The sequence below is a fragment of the Ranitomeya imitator genome, chromosome 7 (genome assembly GCF_032444005.1).
Source record: "Ranitomeya imitator isolate aRanImi1 chromosome 7, aRanImi1.pri, whole genome shotgun sequence".
NCBI lineage: Eukaryota > Metazoa > Chordata > Amphibia > Anura > Dendrobatidae > Ranitomeya > Ranitomeya imitator.
Window position 1 is genome coordinate 152,068,111 of NC_091288.1, and position 22,438 is coordinate 152,090,548.

The 22,438-nt window shown below is 49.8% G+C and overlaps 1 protein-coding gene across 1 annotated transcript in view; it reads left to right on the forward strand.

Moving 5' to 3' along the window:
- The first annotated feature begins 574 nt into the window (after positions 1-574).
- ZC3H15 (zinc finger CCCH-type containing 15) overlaps positions 575-22,438 on the forward strand; it is a 29,008-nt gene continuing 7,144 nt past the window's right edge. Inside the window, exons 1-4 of the mRNA XM_069733910.1 lie at positions 575-793; positions 17,010-17,111; positions 20,744-20,855; positions 22,185-22,337. Of these exons, the coding sequence (XP_069590011.1) occupies positions 719-793; positions 17,010-17,111; positions 20,744-20,855; positions 22,185-22,337 (442 nt within the window). The 5' untranslated portion in view covers positions 575-718. The remainder of the gene's footprint in view (positions 794-17,009; positions 17,112-20,743; positions 20,856-22,184; positions 22,338-22,438) is intronic.

Genomic DNA, 22,438 nt, shown 5'->3' on the forward strand with positions numbered 1-22,438 from the left:
CAAATGATGCTGATGTAAAGCCGACATGTGGGAAATGTTATTTATTAATGGTTTGCTGTGGTATGACTATCTGGATTAAAGGGATAATCATTAAAATTTTGAAAATTGCTAATTTTTTAACATTTTTCTCAAATTTTTGATATTTTTTTATAAATATACACAAAACATATTGACCTCAATATACCATTATCATAAAGTATAATGTGTCACGAAAAAACAGTCTCAAAATCACTGGGATTTGTTGAAGCGTTGCAGAGTTATTACCACATAAAGTGACAATGGTCAGATTTCAAAAATTTGGCTCCGTCACTAAAGGGTTAAATTCCCATTGCATAGTGCTTCTGATCGGTGAGGGTGGTCCGGAGACCCCAACAGTCAGGCACAGCTGCAATCTGAGCTCCGGCGCTCCTGCACGGGCTGTGAGAGGGAATGTCCAGACTCACTAATGAGCCCCCACACCGACCCTCACAGTCCGGTAACTGCAGACTACAGAGGAGGGATTCGGGAACACGTCCGCACTACACATCCCATCATGCCTGACCAGCGAACAGCACCACGGGAGATCCCGTCCAGCCTCTCCGGCGGCGGCGGCACAGTGCGTCACGCAGGTCCAGTTTCTCCGGCTGGTCTAGGAGTTATGACGTCACTGCTGAACTTCCAGCCGTAAAGCGAGCTCTTATGTGAGGCAGGGAGTGCAGTCAGGACTGCGTGCACCGCAATGCCACCAAAGAAAGCGCCAGCTCCTCCGCCAACGAAGAAGACCGACCAGAAGAAGAAGGAAAAGATTATAGAGGTGACGCCATAGTACAGCCCGTGTGCTGAGCGCAGCGACACATGTGTGCGGGCGGCCTGCCGGCTGTCATCTGCGGGACCGTGCTGCCTCCTCCCCAGCCCGGAGCCCTGGTACTGGGCCTCTCCTCTCCGGTGCTGGGATTGGGGCTGATTACCAGACAACTCAGAGCTGATCCTCCGAGCCCCCTGTTATGTGCCCCTCTTCTGTAACGACGTGACATAAAGGGGGCTCCAGAGGCAGCAAAGGTTGGGCAAAATGCTGAAATAATGAACTCCCCCGGGTGTCTGCCCCTTGCCCGGTCCCGCCGGGTGTCTGCCCCTTGCCCTTTTCTGCCAGGTGTCTGTCTCTTGCCCTGTCCCGCCGGGTGTCTGCCTCTCGTCCGGTTCATGCCCCATGCCAGGTCCCACCGGGTGTCTGCCCATTGCCAGGTTCCACCGGGTGTCTGCCTCTCGTCCGGTTCATGCCCCATGCCAGGTCCTGCCGGGTGTCTGCCCATTGCCAGGTCCCGCCGGGTGTCTGCCTCTCGTCCGGTTCATTCCCCTTTTCCGCCGGGTGTCTGTCTCTCACCCGATCCATGCCTGATCCTGCCGGGTGTCTGCCCCTCACCAGGTGTAAGCCCCGTGCGCGGTCCCGCCGGGTGTATGCCCCTCACCTAGACTGTAATGAGTGAAATGATATATATAGTAACATAGTTATTAATGTTGAAGGAAGACTTTAAAGGGAACCTGTCACCCCGTTTTTTCAGATTGAGCTATAAATACTGTTAAATAGGGCCTGCGCTGTGTGTTCCTATAGTGTATGTAGTGTACCCTGATTCCCCACCTATGCTGAGAAATACATTACCAAAGTCGCCGTTTTCGCCTGTCAAACAGGCTGGTCAGGTCAGGTGGGCGTGGTGACATCGCTCTTTTCTTCCCCAGCTTTCCGTTGGTGGCGTAGTGGTGTGCGCATGTCGCAGTGACGAATCCACTGCGCGCACGTGAAGAAGCAGCGCGCGATCTGCGCTGTTACCCCCTGTCATCGGTGGGGGTGGCCATCTTCCTGGGGCCGCGCGTGCGCAGATGGAGTGCTCTGCTGCACGGGGCTTCAGGAAAATGGCCGCGGGATGCCGCGCGTGCGAATTAGAGATCGCGGCAGCCATTTTCCCAAAGCCGAGTTTGCATCTCGGCTTTGGGAAAATGGCCGCCGCGATCTCTTCTGCGCATGCGCGGCATCCCGCGGCCATTTTCCTGAAGCCCTGTGCAGCAGAGCACTCCATCTGCGCACGCGCGGCCCCAGGAAGATGGCCGCCCCCACCGATGACAGGGGGTAACAGCGCAGATCGCGCGCTGCTTCTTCACGTGCGCGCAGTGGATTCGTCACTGCGACATGCGCACACCACTACGCCACCAACGGAAAGCTGGGGAAGAAAAGAGCGATGTCACCACGCCCACCTGACCTGACCAGCCTGTTTGACAGGCGAAAACGGCGACTTTGGTAATGTATTTCTCAGCATAGGTGGGGAATCAGGGTACACTACATACACTATAGTAACACACAGCGCAGGCCCTATTTAACAGTATTTATATCTCAATCTGAAAAAACGGGGTGACAGGTTCCCTTTAAGTCCATCTAGTTCAACCCATAGCCTAACCTAACATGCCCTAACATGTTGATGCAGAGGAAGGCAAAAAAAACCCATGTGGCAAATAGTAAGCTCCACTTTGGGGAAAAAAATTTCTTCCCGACTCCACATACGGCAATCAGACTAGTTCCCTGGATCAACGCCCTATCAAGGAATCTAGTATATATACCCTGTAACATTATACTTTTCAAGAAAGGTATCCAGTCCCCTCTTAAATTTAAGTAATGAATCGCTCATTACAACATCTTACGGCAGAGAGTTCCATAGTCTCACTGCTCTTAGGGTATGTGTTCACGTTCAGGATTGCATCAGGATTTGGTCAGGATTTTTCATCAGTATTTGTAAGCCAAAACCAGGAGTGGAACAATTAGCGGAAAAGTATAATAGAAACATATGCACAACTTCTGTATTTATCACCCACTCCTGGTTTTGGCTTACAAATACTGATGAAAAATCCTGACCAAATCCTGATGCAATCCTGAACGTGAACACATACCCTTACAGTAGAGAACCCACGTCTGTTATTATGCCTAAACCTTCTTTCCTCCAGACGTAGAGGATGCCCCCTTGTCCCTGTGAGCAGTTTGCCAGTGATCTCTGTATGGAGAAGCTCCATCTTGTCTGGTAACATGAAAATGGTTTAGATGTATTGAAATTAGAATGAGCTAATCTACTTTATGTATAAAATGTGCTCTGGCGTCCTGAATGCAGACCCCATCTTGCAGTCCTAGCTGCCCCCTTACACTGTTGCTCACACCCGGACACTGCTTCCCCCTCCCGGGTTCGTATATGATTGGCGGGCTTCCTGATGGATTTCCACAGAATTATGCTAGTGCTTAGGACCATGGTAGCATATGTCCCTTAGGTTCTCCTTTAGTCACTTTTGTTTTTTATTTCCTCATCATTTACCAGTTATCAGTAATGAAGGTTTCCTGTGAATACACCCTTAAGGTACCGTCACACTGAACGATATCGCTAGCGATCCGTGACGTTGCAGCGTCCTGGATAGCGATATCGTTCAGTGTGACAGGCAGCAGCGATCTGGATCCTGCTGTGATATCGTTGGTCGCTGCAGAAAGTCCAGAACTTTATTTCGTCGCTGGACTCCCTGCAGACATCGCTGAATCGGCGTGTGTGACGCCGATTCAGCGATGTCTTCACTGGTAACCAGGGTAAACATCGGGTTACTAAGCGCAGGGCCGCGCTTAGTAACCCGATATTTACCCTGGTTACCATCGTAAAAGTAAAAAAAACAACCACTACATACTTACCTCTTGTGACGTCACCGCTCTGCTTTCCGGCCGCTGTGCTCACAGTCAGTGCAGGAAAGCACAGCGCCGGGGACAGACAGCGGAAGGTAAGTATGTAGTGTTTTTTTTTTTTTACTTTTACGATGGTTACCAGGGTAAACATCGGGTTACTAAGCGCGGCCCTGCGCTTAGTAACCCGATGTTTACCCTGGTTACCGGCATCGTTGGTCGCTGGAGAGCTGTCTGTGTGACAGCTCTCCAGCGACCAAACAGCGACGCTGCAGCGATCGACATCGTTGTCAGTATCGCTGCAGCGTCGCTGAGTGTGAAGGTACCTTTAGTCCGTGTCAGTATAGTCTTGTTTCTACACCGTAGCTTTCTCTTGTCCTATTCTGAGTATATTTCTTTTCTTCTTCTGGCATCCCACATCCCATATAAGTCTGACAATCGATCTTACAGATGAGGGGTAGCATCTACCTGGATTCTTCTTGCTTTCTGGTGCCATGATGAGCATTGTGGGACTGGAGCAGCCATTACTCTAGTGCAGTTCAGAAGCCTGCGGGTTGTATGTACTGGACTGTGGTGGCAGCATGGTTGCTACTTTTATGGTCATTATGGTTATTCCCAACCTAGATGGAGGCCCGGTGCTATTGCATCGGGAGGGCGGTAATGTGACGATGGGGGCAGGCATGCGGTGCTGTTGTTGCCTAATGGCATCCTGTGATAATCTAATGACTTTTGCATCAGGGGACTCATGTGCTTGACGCCTACGCTTATATGCATTGTTTTTGTCCCAGCGATGCTGTTGCTCTTCAAGAGTCCCTTTTGCCCTTTGTTGTCTTCGACATTGTGCCTTTGCTGCTTTCTTTTCATTGTCATTGGCGTACTTTTTATGAGGAGCCATGTCGGCATCGATATTTGCTTTTAAGGGTATGTGCACACATTGCAGATTTTCTGCGGATCTGCAGCGTTTTTTGAGGTGCAGAAACGCTGCAGATCCGCAATTGATTTACAGTACAATGTAAATCAATGAGAAAAAAAAATGCCGTGCACACTTTGCGGAAAATCCACTGCGGTTTAAGGGCATGTGCACACGTACCTGTGAGGGCTGCGGATTTGATAAATCCGCAGTGCAAAACCGCTGCAGTTTTTCCTGTGTATTTATCGCGGTTTCTATTGCGGATTCCGCTGCTGGTTTAAACCTGCAGTTTTCTAATGGAGCAGATGTAAACCCGCAGCGGAATCTGCACAAAGAATTGACATGCTGCAGAATGTAAACCGCTGCGTTTCCACGCGTTTTATTTCCACAGCATGTGCACTGCGGATTTCGTTTCCCATAGGTTTACATTATACTGTAAACAAATGGGAAACCGCTGCGGATCCGCAGCGTGTGCACATACCCTAAAAGAAGTAGCATGTCACTTCTTTTTTGCGAATCTGCAGCGTTTTTGTACCCATTCCATTATAGAAAACCGCAGGGGTAAAAAACACAGCAAATCTGCAAGAAAACCACAGCTAAAACGCACAAAAAAACGCTGCGGAACCGCTCAAAAAATGCGACAAATCCGCAGGTGCGTTTTCTGCCAGGAGAGGCAGAATCCGCACCAGAAATTCCTAAGCCTAATCCGCAACGTGTGCACATAGCCTAAAGGTGTTTTCCCACGAACAAAAGTTCATAATAAAAATTGTCTGTGTCAGACCATGTACAGAACATACCACATCTCCTGGGCAGGGGAGGAAGCAAAAGACAATACTGACATTACAGCAGGGGATCACAATGGATTCATTTTGTGAGGTAAAATATCATTTAAATACAGTCAGTGAAATATTTTACCTCACAAAATGAATCCACTGTGATCCCCTGCTGTAATGTCAGTATTGTCTTTTCCTTCCCCCCCTGCCCAAGAGATGTGGTATGCGCTGTACAAGACAAAGACAATTTTTAAAATGAACTTTTGTTCATGGGAAAACCCCTTTAATGTGACCGGCTTCCTCTGCCTGTAGACACGTTACGCATCTGCTGCCGGGATCAGCCCAATGATTCACTGTGCAGGCGCAGTAAATCAGACCGCTGTCATCTTTGTACAGACAGATAGCGGCGGTCACATTAAAACTGTGTACAAAGATGGCGGCGATCAGTGAATCATTCGGCTGATCCCAGAGGTGACGTGTTCGACGGTGTTCCGCTGGTGGTACCGCGCAAGAGGGTGTGTGAGTGGTGCATATGGCATATAGAGTGTGTGTGTGGTGCGACGGTGGTACCGTGCAATAGGTTGGTACCAGCAACCATCACTTGGGTGTCCCAATATGGCGGTCGGTGAACTTTGGAATCCTGGGATACGGTGACATCTGGACAGAACAGGAAATGTAAACATTACAAGGCAATTGTTACATCTCTGCTGGCATCACGGCATGGCCTCTCATCTCTCACACTATCTTACCCACTGCTCCAGGTCATGATGTGGTTTCTGTTTCTTGCCAGCTCCATTGTCACGATTCCCCTGACCGCTGTCACCACTGGGTCAGGATTCACACCGTGACCGTCACCCCTACGTCACGGATCAGGGTGACTTTAGGCCAACAGACGGCTATCACATGTGCAGGGGGGCTTATCTTAGTTATCCCTCCACTGCTAACAATGTGATGAAAAACCACACACAAGGCTATTGACCTCTTAGTTTACAGCAGGGGCTTATTCTAGGTATCCCACTGCTTTTCTATATACCACGAACTGCAGGGATTTATGTATATCCCGCTTACAGTTCCACTTAACACTTGCAGCTCTCTGGCGCCCCCTTAGTCTCAGGTCAGATTAGGTACTGCACCCTGGGTAATTAGTCGCCAGAAAGGCTGCCTGCTATGTACTGGCTATTGGGCACGCTGCAGCGACGCGATAACTACTCCCACTCAGGCAGGAACAATAATTATCAAACCCGCAGTTGCTTCAGCATAATCCAACCGTCAGCACACTTTCGCTGCCACCAGCTTCGATTAAACGGGTCCGAAGCTAACCCAACACAACAGTAACAGTAGCGTATTTCACTTCAGAAGACTGGGTAAGTGTAGAGCATGGAGAACTGAACGAACATATAATAGTATGTCCCCTTAAAAATAATTAGGCCGTGCTTTATCAAAAATAGTTTATAAAGATGTTACAAATGAGACAATTGCAAATATGTACATGGGTAATTATAACATAAAGGGAATAAATGAGAAAAGATAACACTCACATATTAAAAGCATTGCAGGCATCCAGGCTAGTGCAGTTTCCATACATCCCAGTCCATGGGATGTACTCAGCTCTTCCAGGACAATAGGACAAAGCCGTCAAGAAGGAGAAATCAGCAAAAAGTGACTCCTCAGAGCCTGCCAGACACTTAAAACATTAAGGCTGTGACATCACAGAAAGGCTGGCTTATCCAGACCCTCCTCTCTCTACATTCTGCCTAAACTTTAAACTATTCTCTCTAATTTCTATAACTTCACTACAAAACATGACAGAGTCATAAAAAGCTCATCATTCATCTCAGATTAACGTGAGCATTCTAATGAGATCAAATATGTCCTATCTGGGATACATATTTACAGAGAAAACCCTACTTCTTTACCAGATGGAGTTAGAAACTCGTGTTTCATGAGATGTGTAGCTACACCGAGTGGGACTACGAATATATATTTTCGTATTTCTAGCTTAAATCGTTTGCCTAATATCTAACAAAAACTAAACAAAGAATCTTTCATGGATTTTTGGAGCCATTTTTCCTGTTCTAGCTGGACAAAGCTTACACAGGAAATGCCAGTCGTAAATTCCGTTCGGCCATAAAACTTCTAACCCCCACACTCTCTGAGAAGGAAAGCCAGGAATTTGCAGCTACAACTGTTACTCCAAGAAGGGGGGCTTAGCCCACACAGGCTAGAGAACTACTTATGATATTTCATACCATATCGTGACACCTCCCCCTTTTGGTGTGCGCTAGGGAGGCAGTACCCCACGGTATGCCTCCATGGGCACCTCAGTAGGTTCACCCTGGCGGGAGAGTCCATCTGCATTCCCATGCTCTTTGCCCGTTTTATGTTCAATGGTGAAGTCAAACTGCTGAAGGGCAAGGCTCCAGCGTAGCAACCTGCCGTTGGTTCCACACATGGCGTTTAGCCAGCGCAGAGGGTTGTGGTCGGTCACCACAGTGAAGGTGTGACCGTACAAGTAGGGCTGCAAGCGCTGCAGGGCCCAGACTATGGCCAGGCACTCCTTCTCGATGGTGGAGTAGGCCACTTCCCTCGGCAAAAGTTTCCGACTCAGGTATAACACGGGGTGCTCTTGGTCCTCCGAGTCAACCTGGCTGAGTACAGCACCAAGGCCAAACTCGCTGGCGTCGGTCTGCACCAAGAACGGTCGACTGCTGTCGACTGCTTTCAACACAGGGGCGTTGCACAGTGCGGTTTTCAACGCCTTGAAAGCCCCCTCACAGCCATCTGTCCAGTTGACGATGTGGGGTAGCTTCTTCCTGGTGAGGTCCGTCAAAGGTTTTGCCAGGCTACTATAGTGCGGTACGAAGCGCCTATAGTACCCTGCAGTGCCCAAGAAGGACATCACCTGTTTCTTGGTCACGGGAGTGGGCCAGTTCACGATCGCGCCCACTTTCTCCGGCTCTGGCTTCAGGGTGCCTCCGCCTACCCGGTGTCCTAGGTAGTGAACCTCCCTCTTGCCCATCTGACACTTCCCCGGCTTGATAGTCAGTCCTGCTTGGTGAATCCGCCTGAGCACCTCCTCGAGATGCTGCAGGTGTTCCTTCCAGGAGGGACTGAAGATGGCAATGTCATCCAAGTACGCCACGGCGTACGTCTCCAGTCCCTGAAGCAGGCGGTTGACCATCCGCTGGAAAGTGGCAGGGGCATTCTTCATGCCGAAGGGCTTGACCGTGGACTCGTACAGTCCAAAGGGTGTGATAAAGGCGGACTTCTCCTGCGCCTCAGGGCTCAGGGGAATCTGCCAGTATCCTCGACTCAGATCCATTATTGTCAGGTATTTTGCGCCAGCTAACTTCTCAAGCAGCTCCTCGATGCGCGGCATTGGGTGCGCATCCGAGGCTGTGATGGCGTTGAGCCCCCTGTAGTCCACGCAGAACCGTGTGGTCCGGTCCTTCTTTGGCACGAGGACTACAGGCGATGCCCACGCGCTCTTTGACCGTCGAATCACCCCCAGCTGTAACATCTCATCGATCTCTTGGCGCATAGTCTGCTGCACCTGGTCAGAGATTCGATAGGGTGTTCGCCGTAGTGGGGCGTGATTCCCGGTGTCCACCTCGTGGACGGCTAACTCAGTCCTCCCAGGTCGGTTGGAGAACACGACCCGGAAAGGTTCCAGTGTGGTTTGCAACTGTACCCGCTGGGGTTCAGTTAACGAGGCGCTTACCTCCACATCCTCGATGGACCCATTGGCCTTGGCTTGGGCCAGCATGTCCAGGAGGGTGTCTTCCTCACCGTCTTCGGGCAAGCTGCAGACCGGGAGGACGAAAGGTTCACGTTCGTGATGAGCCTTCATCATGTTGACGTGAAAGGCCTTTCGCCTACCCCGAGCGTGGTCAAGCGTGACCACGTACGTGACCGGGTTGAGCTGTTGGTGGACGACGTACGGGCCCTCCCAGGCTGCCTGAAGCTTATCCGTTGGTACGGGGACCAGCACCCACACCTTTTGACCCACGTGGTAGGTCCGCTCCCGGGCGTTCTGGTCGTACCAGTGCTTCTGATCAGCCTGAGCCTGCGTCATGTTGTCATGCACCAACTGCGTCAAGGTCTGCATCTTGTCACGGAAGCGCATGACATACTCCACTATGGACACTTCAGAAGGGTTCGGCTCCTCTTCCCAGGATTCTCTTACCAACCCAAGGGGTCCCCGAACTCGCCTGCCGTACAGGAGCTCGAAGGGGGAGAACCCCGTCGAGGCCTGCGGAACCTCTCGGTAAGCGAACAGCAGGTGTGGGAGGTACCGCTCCCAGTCGCGCCCTTGAGTCTCAACCAGCATGCGTAGCATCTGTTTGAGGGTACCATTGAAGCGTTCACACAAGCCATTGGTCTGTGGGTGGTACGCACTCGATACCAGGTGCTTCACCTGCATTTTCTTACAGAGAGCCTCCATTAGGCGAGACATAAATTGGGTCCCTTGATCAGTAAGCATTTCCCTGGGAAATCCTACACGTGAAAAGATGGCCAACAGGGCATCCGCCACCTTATCTGCCCTAGTTGACGACAGAGCTACTGCCTCTGGGTACCGGGTAGCATAGTCTACCACAGTAAGGATGTATTGCTTTCCAGAGCTGCTGGGGACGGCCAGCGGGCCCACAATGTCCACCGCGATCCTCTGGAAAGGCTCTTCTATCACTGGCAAAGGGATCAGGGGAGCCTTAAGAGCAGGCCCTGCCTTCCCCACTCTTTGACAGGTGACACAGGAGCGGCAGTAGTTTGACACATCTGTCCCCATCTTAGGCCAATAGAAGTGTTGAGACAGCCGGGCCTTAGTTTTGCTGATCCCCAAGTGTCCAGCTAGCGGGATCTCATGGGCAATCCGCAACAACTCACCCCGGAATTGCTGCGGGACGACCAGCTGTCTTTCCCTCAACCACTCCTTTTGTGATTCTCCGGGTACTGTCTCCCGGTACAACCTTCCTTGTTCCCAGAACACCTTCTCCTTATCAGTCTCGGAGAAGCGCGTCCCGGCGAGTTGTCTCAAACTCTCTAGGCTCGCATCTGTGTGCAGAGCGGCCTGAAACTCCTGGCTAGGGGAAGCCAAAAGCGACGTCAGGGTCCCTTCCCCACGGGAACCCTCTTGGACCTGCTCTGGGTCCACCTCTGGTTCAGTCACAGTGGTGACTGAGGAGGGTCCGGAAGGCAGACAGTTATCTGCGTTCCGGGCACTCTGACTGCGGGTGACAGCAGCTACGTAGGCTGTCTCCCCGGGGGTTTCTACAGGCCCATCAGCCGGCGCTGCTATGGGCTCTACCTCCCCATCCACCCCCAACACTCCAGGGGCTGTGCTACTTATGGGCCAGTTACCTTCCTCGGTGGCACTGGTCACTTTCATGGCGTCACCTTCCTCACGGTTCCCATGCATCTCCCCATTTCCTGTAGCACCGACACTTGCCCCTGTTAGGGGTTCCTCAGCCGTCTCACTCCGCAGAGCGACGTGGCTGGGCACACCTGTACCTATGGACACATTAACCTTCACAGAAAAATCATTATCAGGTTCAGCTGGCACAGGTACAACATTTTCACCATCAATCCTAGGGAAAAAATCATTAGTAGATGCATCAACACAAGATAAAGCATGGTCAGGTAACACATGCGATTTCCCATCATCATCATCATCAGGGTTAACTTTACCCTCATTAGTAGATTGGGGAGGGGTGTCAGGGACGTAGTATGCATACATCCTCCCCAAATCAGTCCCCAACAAAACATCAGTGGGCAAATTATCAGACAGCCCCACTTCCTTCACCCCGCTCCCAGCACCCCAATCAATAAAAACCCGGGCCATTGGTAAGGGACAGCTGATGCCCCCAATCCCAGTGACAGTTAGGGTTTTCCCCGGAATGATTTCTTCAGGGGCCGCCAGTTCGGGTCGGATGAGGGTTCGTTCAGCCCCGGTGTCCTTGAGGCCTGTAGCAACATGGCCTCCCACAGTGACGGGCTGTACGTTGTCACACACCCTCCCAACCACACCACCCACAAAAAGAACTGCTGCATTAGGCCCTGGGGCCTTGGCTGGGGGGTTCTTCGGCCTGTCTGGACAGAAGGTACTGATATGCCCAGGCCGCTTGCAGGTGTGACACGTGCGAGGTTCGGTGGTAGGTCTGGTGCTGTTGGCCACAGGGCCAGGACCTCGGGTGTGCTGGCTGGCAGGGGCACTGGCGTTGGTTGCAGGCTTACCCCCTCTCCAGCTGGTGGTGACTGGCTTCCGCGCTTCCGATCTACGGTTGGCCTCATAGGCATCGGCAATCTGCGCTGCTTTCGTCACGTCTTTGGGTTCTCTGTCCATCACGAACTGTCGCACCTCAGCTGGGCAAAGATGAAAAAACTGGTCTTTGATCATCAGGTCTCGCAGCTGTGCAAAGGTGGTCACTGACAGTCCTTGGGTCCACTGGTCAAAGTGGGTCCCCAGTCCATGCACCACATCACTGTAACTGTCGTGTGGGCCACGTTGGAGGGTCCGGAACTTTCTACGGTACACCTCGGGTGTAAGCTGGTACTTGGCTATCAGGGCCTGCTTGATGGCCTCATAGTCACCATCTTGTTCTTGAGGGAGGGCAGCAAACGCCTCCAGAGCTTTACCTTTCAGCCCTGGTGTTAGGTATCGGGCCCATTCATCTGTAGGCAGCTGGTACTGCCTGCAGGCTTTCTCAAAGGCCCGCAGAAAAGTGTCCAAATCTCCGTCCTTCTCCATAACAGGAAAGTGATCAGGCCGGGGCTTCGGTGTCTGAGCGCTGCTAGGCTCACGGTTGGTCTGAGACAACCCCTGCATTTGCAGTCGGGCTAACTGCAGCTGGTACTCCCGCTCAGCTTGCCGCTCGGCTCGCTGGGCCTCTCTCTCAGCTCGGGCCTCTCTCTCGGCTCGCTCCTGGTATTGCTGGATCAGCTGCAGACGTCTCTCATGGTCGTCAATGGGGAATTCTTTCAAGGCCGCCTGCAGGTGGGGGTCCAATTCGCCCGGATTGCTAACAGGGCCAGCATTCAGTGGTTGGACCTCTGCTGCAGCACCATGTTCGCTGGTGCTGGCTTCTGCGGCCTCTGAGCTCTGAGATTGGTCTCGAGCGGCTTCCCATTGCACCAGATCTGCGACCAGTTGGGCTTTGTTTTTGCTTGCAAAGTCAATGTGCTGTGTCTTGCATAAGGCAACAAGGGTGTCTCTGGTCTGCTGCTCATAAAAGGTTTCTCCCAGCCCAACCATGGTTGCCAAATAAAAGATAGGATAGAAAAACGAAGAGAAAGGGAGGGGATAATTACCAGTACACAATTGTCTCACAACTAAAAAGCACTGAGTTCGTTCTCCAAACTTATTTGCGCAGAGTCCTCGCAAGAACTTTCTGCAAGTTTTTAGTGAGAGGAATGATTACTCAAACCAAATCACTAATGCTCTAAGATATCCCACCGCTGCCACCAATTGTCACGATTCCCCTGACCGCTGTCACCACTGGGTCAGGATTCACACCGTGACCGTCACCCCTACGTCACGGATCAGGGTGACTTTAGGCCAACAGACGGCTATCACATGTGCAGGGGGGCTTATCTTAGTTATCCCTCCACTGCTAACAATGTGATGAAAAACCACACACAAGGCTATTGACCTCTTAGTTTACAGCAGGGGCTTATTCTAGGTATCCCACTGCTTTTCTATATACCACGAACTGCAGGGATTTATGTATATCCCGCTTACAGTTCCACTTAACACTTGCAGCTCTCTGGCGCCCCCTTAGTCTCAGGTCAGATTAGGTACTGCACCCTGGGTAATTAGTCGCCAGAAAGGCTGCCTGCTATGTACTGGCTATTGGGCACGCTGCAGCGACGCGATAACTACTCCCACTCAGGCAGGAACAATAATTATCAAACCCGCAGTTGCTTCAGCATAATCCAACCGTCAGCACACTTTCGCTGCCACCAGCTTCGATTAAACGGGTCCGAAGCTAACCCAACACAACAGTAACAGTAGCGTATTTCACTTCAGAAGACTGGGTAAGTGTAGAGCATGGAGAACTGAACTAACATATAATAGTATGTCCCCTTAAAAATAATTAGGCCGTGCTTTATCAAAAATAGTTTATAAAGATGTTACAAATGAGACAATTGCAAATATGTACATGGGTAATTATAACATAAAGGGAATAAATGAGAAAAGATAACACTCACATATTAAAAGCATTGCAGGCATCCAGGCTAGTGCAGTTTCCATACATCCCAGTCCATGGGATGTACTCAGCTCTTCCAGGACAATAGGACAAAGCCGTCCAGAAGGAGAAATCAGCAAAAAGTGACTCCTCAGAGCCTGCCAGACACTTAAAACATTAAGGCTGTGACATCACAGAAAGGCTGGCTTATCCAGACCCTCCTCTCTCTACATTCTGCCTAAACTTTAAACTATTCTCTCTAATTTCTATAACTTCACTACAAAACATGACAGAGTCATAAAAAGCTCATCATTCATCTCAGATTAACGTGAGCATTCTAATGAGATCAAATATGTCCTATCTGGGATACATATTTACAGAGAAAACCCTACTTCTTTACCAGATGGAGTTAGAAACTCGTGTTTCATGAGATGTGTAGCTACACCGAGTGGGACTACGAATATATATTTTCGTATTTCTAGCTTAAATCGTTTGCCTAATATCTAACAAAAACTAAACAAAGAATCTTTCATGGATTTTTGGAGCCATTTTTCCTGTTCTAGCTGGACAAAGCTTACACAGGAAATGCCAGTCGTAAATTCCGTTCGGCCATAAAACTTCTAACCCCCACACTCTCTGAGAAGGAAAGCCAGGAATTTGCAGCTACAACTGTTACTCCAAGAAGGGGGGCTTAGCCCACACAGGCTAGAGAACTACTTATGATATTTCATACCATATCGTGACATCCATAATTTGTGGCCCTGCTCTCTGCATGCTTCCTGGCTGTGTGCATAGGGGAGCGGCGCCTGAACTCTCTGGTTCTTATAGAAATCTGGTGCACCTGTCTAATCTGTTCCTGACCAATTACCAAGAGGCCTCCAGTATTTAGTGCAGCTCCACCCATTGGACTGGGCCTGTTCAATTTGTTAGCTCAGTTTGTCCTCTTTAGAGGCTTTTCTCAGTATTCTTGCCTTGATCTTGTTGTCCGCTCTCCAGGAGGCAGAATATCCTGGTCCCTGTGTCTTTGTTCTTGTTCCATTACCTTGTCTGAACTTAGCCCTATCTCTCTCCTTGTCTGTGGCTTCCTTACCTGCTGTGTCTTTCCTTGTGTTCTCAGTCTGCTTATGCTCCGCACTCTTGCGGCTTTGCCTGCTCTGAACCCTTGTGACCTTGCCTGGGCTCCACTCTCTTGCTGCTTTGCCTCTGCTCCGCACTCCTGTTGTTCTACTCTGCTCCGCTCCTGTTGCTGCAGTAATCTCTTGCTGCAGCTCATCTCCGCATTCCTTGCGGTTCCGCTCTGCTTAGCTTCTGTTGCTGCTCCATCTCCTGCTGCTCTACCATTCCTATCCGCAGCCTTGCGGTTCTCTTCCTGTGTGAACAGGTCCCAACCTGTTCCTTCCCACTCCATTCCTTCCTGCTTGTTTCCGTACCTGCATCTTCTGTGTGAACAGGTCCCTACCTGTTCCTTCATACACCGTTCCTGCCAGCCCTGTGTTCTCTGCCGTGCCTGCCAGCCCTGTGTTCTCTGCCGTTCCTGCCAGCCCTGTGTTCTCTGCCGTGCCTGCCAGCCCTGTGTTCTCTGCCGTTCCTGCCAGCCCTGTGTTCTCTGCCGTGCCTGCCAGCCCTGTGTTCTCTGCCGTGCCTGCCAGCCCTGTGTTCTCTGCCGTGCCTGCCAGCCCTGTGTTCTCTGCCGTGCCTGCCAGCCCTGTGTTCTCTGCCGTTCCTGCCAGCCCTGTGTTCTCTGCCGTGCCTGCCAGCCCTGTGTTCTCTGCCGTGCCTGCCAGCCCTGTGTTCTCTGCCGTGCCTGCCAGCCCTGTGTTCTCTGCCGTGCCTGCCAGCCCTGTGTTCTCTGCTGTGCCTGCCAGCCCTGTGTTCTCTGCCGTGCCTGCCAGCCCTGTGTTCTCTGCCGTGCCTGCCAGCCCTGTGTTCTCTGCCGTGCCTGCTTGCCTACTCGTGCAAGTTTCAGCAGTGCTCATCTGCCAGTCGCCCGCACCTGTCCTAGGGTCCCTGTTCTCTAAGTGGGATCAGCAGCCACAGCCAGACACCACCCTGGAGTAGCACCTGGCAGCTGCCTGCTGCACAAGCCTGACCTCACCATTACAGGCTCCAGCGAAAACCCAGGCAGCTGTCATAATCACGCCCCTTCCAGGGTAGGCTGGTTTGTGGCACAGTGGGGCCACAAACCCCCTGAGCTCTTGCCCACCAGTCAGGGCGTGAGCGTGACAGCAATTATATAAATAGATTCAAAGGTTATTTTGTCCTCTGGAACCTCCAGCAATCCCAGGAATTAGGCTCTGCACAGCCCGGTCTTGTATGAATCAGAAGTGCACATGCTCGACCTCCACTTCATTCATCGTCTATGGGACTTTTGGAGAAAGTGATAGCAGCGCAATGTCAGAGCACGATCCAAGTCGCTGCTTCCATTCACCTCAAGTCTTTCCCAGACCGCAATCAGTTCTGATGAAGGTCTAAACAGACCGAAACGTTATATTGTGGATTGCTAATAAATCTGCTGCACGTTTATACATTTCAGTGCCAAGTTTATAGCTGCTACTGCATTACAGGTTGGAACCCTACTTGGGCGCCTGGTCTACTCACCAGGAGTGCCGTATATTCCTTCTGGACATTTTGGAGAAAGTAGACTACAGCGCTGGACTATTTCCAGCAGTCCCATTGAGAAATTTAGCATGTGCACTTCCGTTGTATTAATCATGGGGCTCTGGAGAACCCAGTTCCAGGATCATAGGATCCCCATTCTCGGGATATCTGGAGCACTGACCCAGCAGTCAAGTTATCGCCTATCCTATTGGTATAACTTATAATTTGGGGAAAACGCTTTCAGAATGATAACCAACACATGGCAAAGAAAACTTTATGCCACAATATGCACCTTGCCCTTAAAGATATAACAAGATATGGCATGGGAAGCACTTGCTATTGGCTGTCACTACATGAGTAGCTTGTGGAAAAGGCCAAGATGGCTGTCTACACTACACCATTACGGGTGCCATGTAAACTGTACATATGATCCTTTGAGGGAATAGTGGGATGGAGGACCACTGTGTAACTTACCCATAGGCGCTGCTAGTAACTGGGCCTCTGACCTTCTTCTGTCTGTTGTGGTCACCGTGGATAAGTGGCATCACAGGGCCACATATCCAAGGTGACCACAACCTCTTGCTGATTGTCCTGGCTGAAAATCCTCTGCGTTTTCCATTACCTCCGTTCTGACACTTAGAAATCTCGTGCACGTGCTGGGGAGATTATGCACAGGGCAGATGTACATGCAAAGGATGACATATTGAGCTTATTCCCGACTATCCGCACAGGTATTTCCTGCCGTGGGAAGTTGGCAGCAGGCGTGCCATGTGGGAACTTGCCCTTAATGTACTTTTGTTATACGGATGCCACATTATACAATCAAATGGTGGATTTGTCCTGAAATACATTTTATCTTTTGATTGCAGGACAAGACATTTGGCCTTAAGAACAAAAAGGGTGCCAAGCAGCAGAAATTCATAAAAAATGTCACACATCAGGTGAAATACGGGCAGCAGAACCCTCGAGTGGTAAGTAAGCGTCGTGTCCGGTGCTTTGTAGCTGTCATACTGACAGTGTGAGTGGTAAAGTCATTGTGCCCTATGGCATTACTGGCAGGGTGGTCTATAGCCCACCTGTCCTTAGAGCCACCCCTGGTAATGCGTAGCCAGTCCAGATCCACCTCTACATGCTGAGGCTTTTCTTGCACTAACTCTGTATATTGTCCCTGTAATTATTCCTCGGGCCGCTAATCAGCAGAACTAACATTCTGAGGGTATGTGCACACGTATCCTGGAGGACTGCGGATTTTGAAAAACCGCAGTTCAAAACCGCTGCAGTTTTTACTGCGGATTTATTGCGGTTTTTACTGCGGATTCCGCTACGGCTTTTCATCTGCAGTTTTCTATTGGAGCAGATTTAAAACCGTTGCGGATTCCGCGCAAAGAATTGACATGCTGCGGAAAATAATCCGCTGCGTTTCCACGCGTTTTTTTCCGCAGCATGGGCACAGCGCTTTGTTTCCCATAGGTTTACATTGTACTGTAAACCCTTGGGAAACTGCTGCGGATCCGCAGCTAAAATCCGTAACGTGTGCACATACCCTGAGGAACCCGTGTGCCGACATGCAGATCATTATCAGTACATCCCCTGTGTGAAGAGAGAATACCCTGCCGGCAATAGCGCAGCCTGTATGGGGGGCTACTATGGAAGTAGCGGCTGTGTCCGTCCCCCTGAATGCTCACTAGGATTGCCACATGGAAGACCAAGGCTAATCACCTTTTTTCTGTATCATCTATCAGCACTATTTTGGCAGCTTATCCGATCATGTAAAAGGACCTTTGCGGCTTGGAAAACCAAACATGGTGCATTATCCCCTGGCTGACCCCAGGACCTTTTGTTTTTTTCTTGTACCATTAGCTATACATTGTTGTTTTTATTTTTTGTTACAGTATGTTATAGTGTTCAGTGATAGTTTATTTTACCTTATAATGTTCTGACATTGGGATGGGAGTTTAATTTTTCCGGTGTTCATGATGTGGTAAAATTGACCATACAAATCAATACTTCAGGTCAGTATTTTCTGGGACAGGTGTAGGCACTGGAGAAAAGTGGCAATACTGGTATTCCAATTTTTTTTTAAATTCCTTTATGGTGCCCGCCATAGTGGTTACCGTATATTCTTAAGCATAATCCGAGATTTTGAGCCCATTTTTTTAGGCTGAAAGTGACCCTCTCGGCTTATACTCAAGTCATCGTCCCAGGGGATCGGCAGGTGAGGGGGAGTGGCAGGAATGGCAGCTGTCACATCATACTAACCCCCTCCCAGTGCGTTCGCTGCACGTCCCAGCTTCTCCGATGGTCTCTGGCGCCTGCAGCTCTTCCTGTGTTCAGCGGTCACGTGGTACCGCTCATTAAAGTAATGAATATGGACGCGCATCCACTCCCATAGGAGTGGCGCGCATATTCATTACTTTAATGAGCAGTACCATGTGACCGCTGAACACAGGAACAAGCTGCCGACACGCCGGAGACCATCAGAGAAGCAGCGACCGTGCCAGGAGGGTGAGTATGACTGGGGAGGGTGAGCCATGCGATATTCACCTGTCCCCGTTCCGGGCTCTGTCTTCCACGTCCTCTGGCAGTGACGTTCAGGTCAGAGGGCGCAATAACGGGTTAAGTGTGTGCCCTCTGCCTGAATAGTCACTGCAGGGAGCCGGTGGACACAGCGGCAGTGGAACGGGGACAGGTGAATATCGCAAGTGTCGAAGTGTCGGGGGCCTGAGCTAGCGGCAACTCCCACACCTGGCCCCCATAGTGCGCCAGTGTTCCTGCGTGCTCAGGACACGGGCACTCGGCGCCCGGCGATGAGCCGTGATTGTGTTTTTTTTTTTTTTTAGTTTTTTTTTTTTATCGCAGCAGCATATGGGGCATATTATGCTCTGTAGCATCTTATGGGGCCATCAACCTTTATGGAGCATTATATGGGGCACATTATTCTATGGAGCATCTTATGGGGCCGTCATTAACCTTTGTGCAGCATTATATGGGGCATATTTTAATATGGAGCATCTTATGGGGCCCATCATGAACTGTATGGAGCATTATATGGGGCTCCTGATTCTATATGGCTATTCAAAAACATTTAACCTACTGATGTCTCAATTAATTTTATTTTTACTGGTATCTATTTTTATTTTTGAAATGTACCAGTAGCTGCTGCATTTCCCACCCTAGGCTTATACTTGAGTCATTAAGTTTTCCCAGTTTTTTGTGGCAAAATTAGGGGTCTCGGCTTATATACAGGTCAGCTTATACTCGAGTATATACAGTAATTACTTTATATTTTCAAAAACATATACATTTTTTTTACCTTTAAGTGATTTTGCAGTCGTTTGATCACTTTATCTGTATAGTGTAATACTACAGTATTGCGATATATAGTGAAAATGACGGTCCCATATGAAACCCAGGCTATGGCTAGGCTTCACACGAGTACCAAGATGGTCGTGACTTGGGTCTTCAGCAGGCTGACAGCTGCCATACCTATCCATAGCCACCTGTGTGACGTCATGTTAGAAATTGTGGTTAAACAGCAGTAATTAGAGCTGTGGCCAATCACTCCTGTTAGTGGCAGATGCCAGCAGTGTGACACAGCCGGTACCTGCCCTGTATAGTGCGGGCTCAGATCATGCACCTGAACCCAGTGTGTGCCCTACATGTACGCCATACGTCAGGAATGGGGCTACAATGATTGTTCTGGGTACAGTGTTCATTATAGCCTGTCACAGAAGGCGGGGGCCTATATAAATCATTAGGCTCTGGCTGATGGCTAGAACAGTGACACGGCAAAGGGAGTTGATGCAGGTCGTATGATTGAATCATGGGAATTGTAGTCTGCAGTCATGCAGACGTCATTGGGTGGGGTGAGTGCTGGATGTAAGTAAAGGCAGCACCCGACAAAAGAAACCAGAGGCCGAAGGGACCTCAAAATGAGATGGAGGTATTGTAGAGGTTTGTGGGCTCGATAAACACGGACACAGTGCCGCAGCCAATCGGTGAGCCCAGCCGCTCTGAGCGCGGGACGTTCTGACTACATGGAAACTTCCCGCTCAGGGCCGCTGAGCTCACTGATTGGCTGGTGACGTGATGTCACCGCCGCACCAAATACCAAGCACTGGAGCAGTGTAGAGATTTGTTGGCGGACTCAAGGAAGAGGAGGAGAGCCAGTTTGTTTCGTCATCATCTGCAGCCAGGGACCAACATTTACTAAAAGGGAACAACGCCATGAATGAGACTTCCCTTAGTGGGGTCCCAGCTTTTTTTCTCTAGAAAGACAAGCCATGAAGTGGGATGTCCAGGGAGGATACGTTGTCGCCTACCCATGGGACAGATTTGGGTGATAACTAGTGATGAGCGAGTGCACTCGTTGCTCGGGTGGTCTCCCGAGTATTTACGACTGCTCGGAGATATAGTTTTCATGGTGGCAGCTGAATGATTTACAGCTACTAGCCAGGCTGAGTACATGTGGGGGTTCCCTAAGAACCAGCAACCCCTGTGTGGCCTGATACAGAATGACTTGGTGGGGATGGGCCTCTTACAAGACATATTGAAGATTGTAGTAGCAGATGTCAGAACATTTTCAGCTTTTTCTGTTCTTTAGGTGACGCAGACTGAAGCTGATAAGAAAACTAAAAAGGATGACAAAAAGAAAGATCTTCAAGAGCTTAATGACCTCTTTAAACCGGTAGTAGCTGCGCAAAAGGTCAGCAAAGGTAGATTAACTGCATGAAAACTCAGTGCATGTGTGGGAATGGGAGCGTTCCTGAGCGCAGTCTGTATTACTGGGGTTTGTTTTTTAAAATCTACATATATTTGTTAAATCTTTAGTATGGCATCATCTTAATATGGCGTCCACCATTAGGCTACGCTCACAAGCTGCTTAAAAAATCTGCAACACTTCGTTCTTTACCATTCACAATAGCAGCTGTAAGTCCATGATCGAAACCATCATAATGGCTCATAAGGCATGAAGCCAATGTGAACAGACTCCTATTCTGTGAGGACTGTAAGATGCATTCAGTGGCCAGGATTTGAGGATTTGATCTTGGTTTGAGACACTGACTGCTTGTGTATCGGGTCAGTATAATCGAAGGGGCATGTTACTACACCACGTATATACCAGCACATAACTTGTTTGCATATCCTATGATGGTCCATTTTTGTAGCCATTTAAGTTAATGCTAGTGAGCAAAAAACTTACTGCACACTGTCATTCATGTGCTATTTTTAATTAGTGTGTATATAGCCTTACAATAAGCTATTCAAGGGCTTATCCATCTTGTATGATTTTTTTTTTTATACTGGTGGATCCATCCAGCACAATGATGAAGTGTCCTTGTGTTCCTAAGAGTGACATGTCCCCTTCACTGTTCACAGCTGCTCTTATGAATGGGCTATGAATAGGGATGAGCGAGCATGGTCGGATAAGGTGTTATCCAGGGTGCTCGCCTGCTAATGGCGTCTTCGGCGTGTTATAATACAGTATTTGAGTCTCCTTGGCTGCAAGTCTCTTAGCTGTTAGACAGCCACAACACATGCGGGGATCCTAACAGCCGCGGGGACTCAAATATGGTATTAGAGCGCGTTGAAGACACTATTGGCATTGGAGCGCGCTGGATAACACCTTATCCGAGCACGCTCGCTCATTACTAGCTATGGGTTCTGTATAAACAATGATGAGGAGCCTTCATTGTGCTGATTAATGTAGGTTTCAGGACCCCAGAGCATAGAGCTGCTGTGGAGGACCCAGGTCATGGGTGTATGATCCGGCCCCCTGCTTCAGCCCCCATTGTGGGCTCCTCACCACTTCAGTCCCTCAGTGTAATCTATGAAAGCTGGGCCTGTCACTGCAAGGGATAAAAACCAATCTCCTGTCCCTCACTTCTCAAACCCAGTTGTAGGGTGAGCCGCTCCCTAAGTTTGTCTTCTTATTTCCGATCTGTAAAATGCTTCCGTGTCCTGTGTGTGTGATGGCGGGCCAATCTGAGGGCTATAACTGACAAAACAGGATGACTTGATTTATTTTTTTTGGTCTTACATAGGCGCTGATCCAAAGTCTGTGGTATGTGCTTTCTACAAGCAAGGCCAGTGCACAAAGGGCGACAAGTGCAAATTCTCCCATGACTTGTCCTTAGAAAGGAAATGTGAGAAGAGGAGTGTTTACGTTGATGGAAGAGATGATGAGCTTGAAAAAGGTAAAACGGTCTGTGCACTCCATTGTTGCCCAACTGGGGACCCCAAGGTGAAGTGCCATTCATATGGCCCCCAGGGTAATTATTAGACATGACGTCTGTAG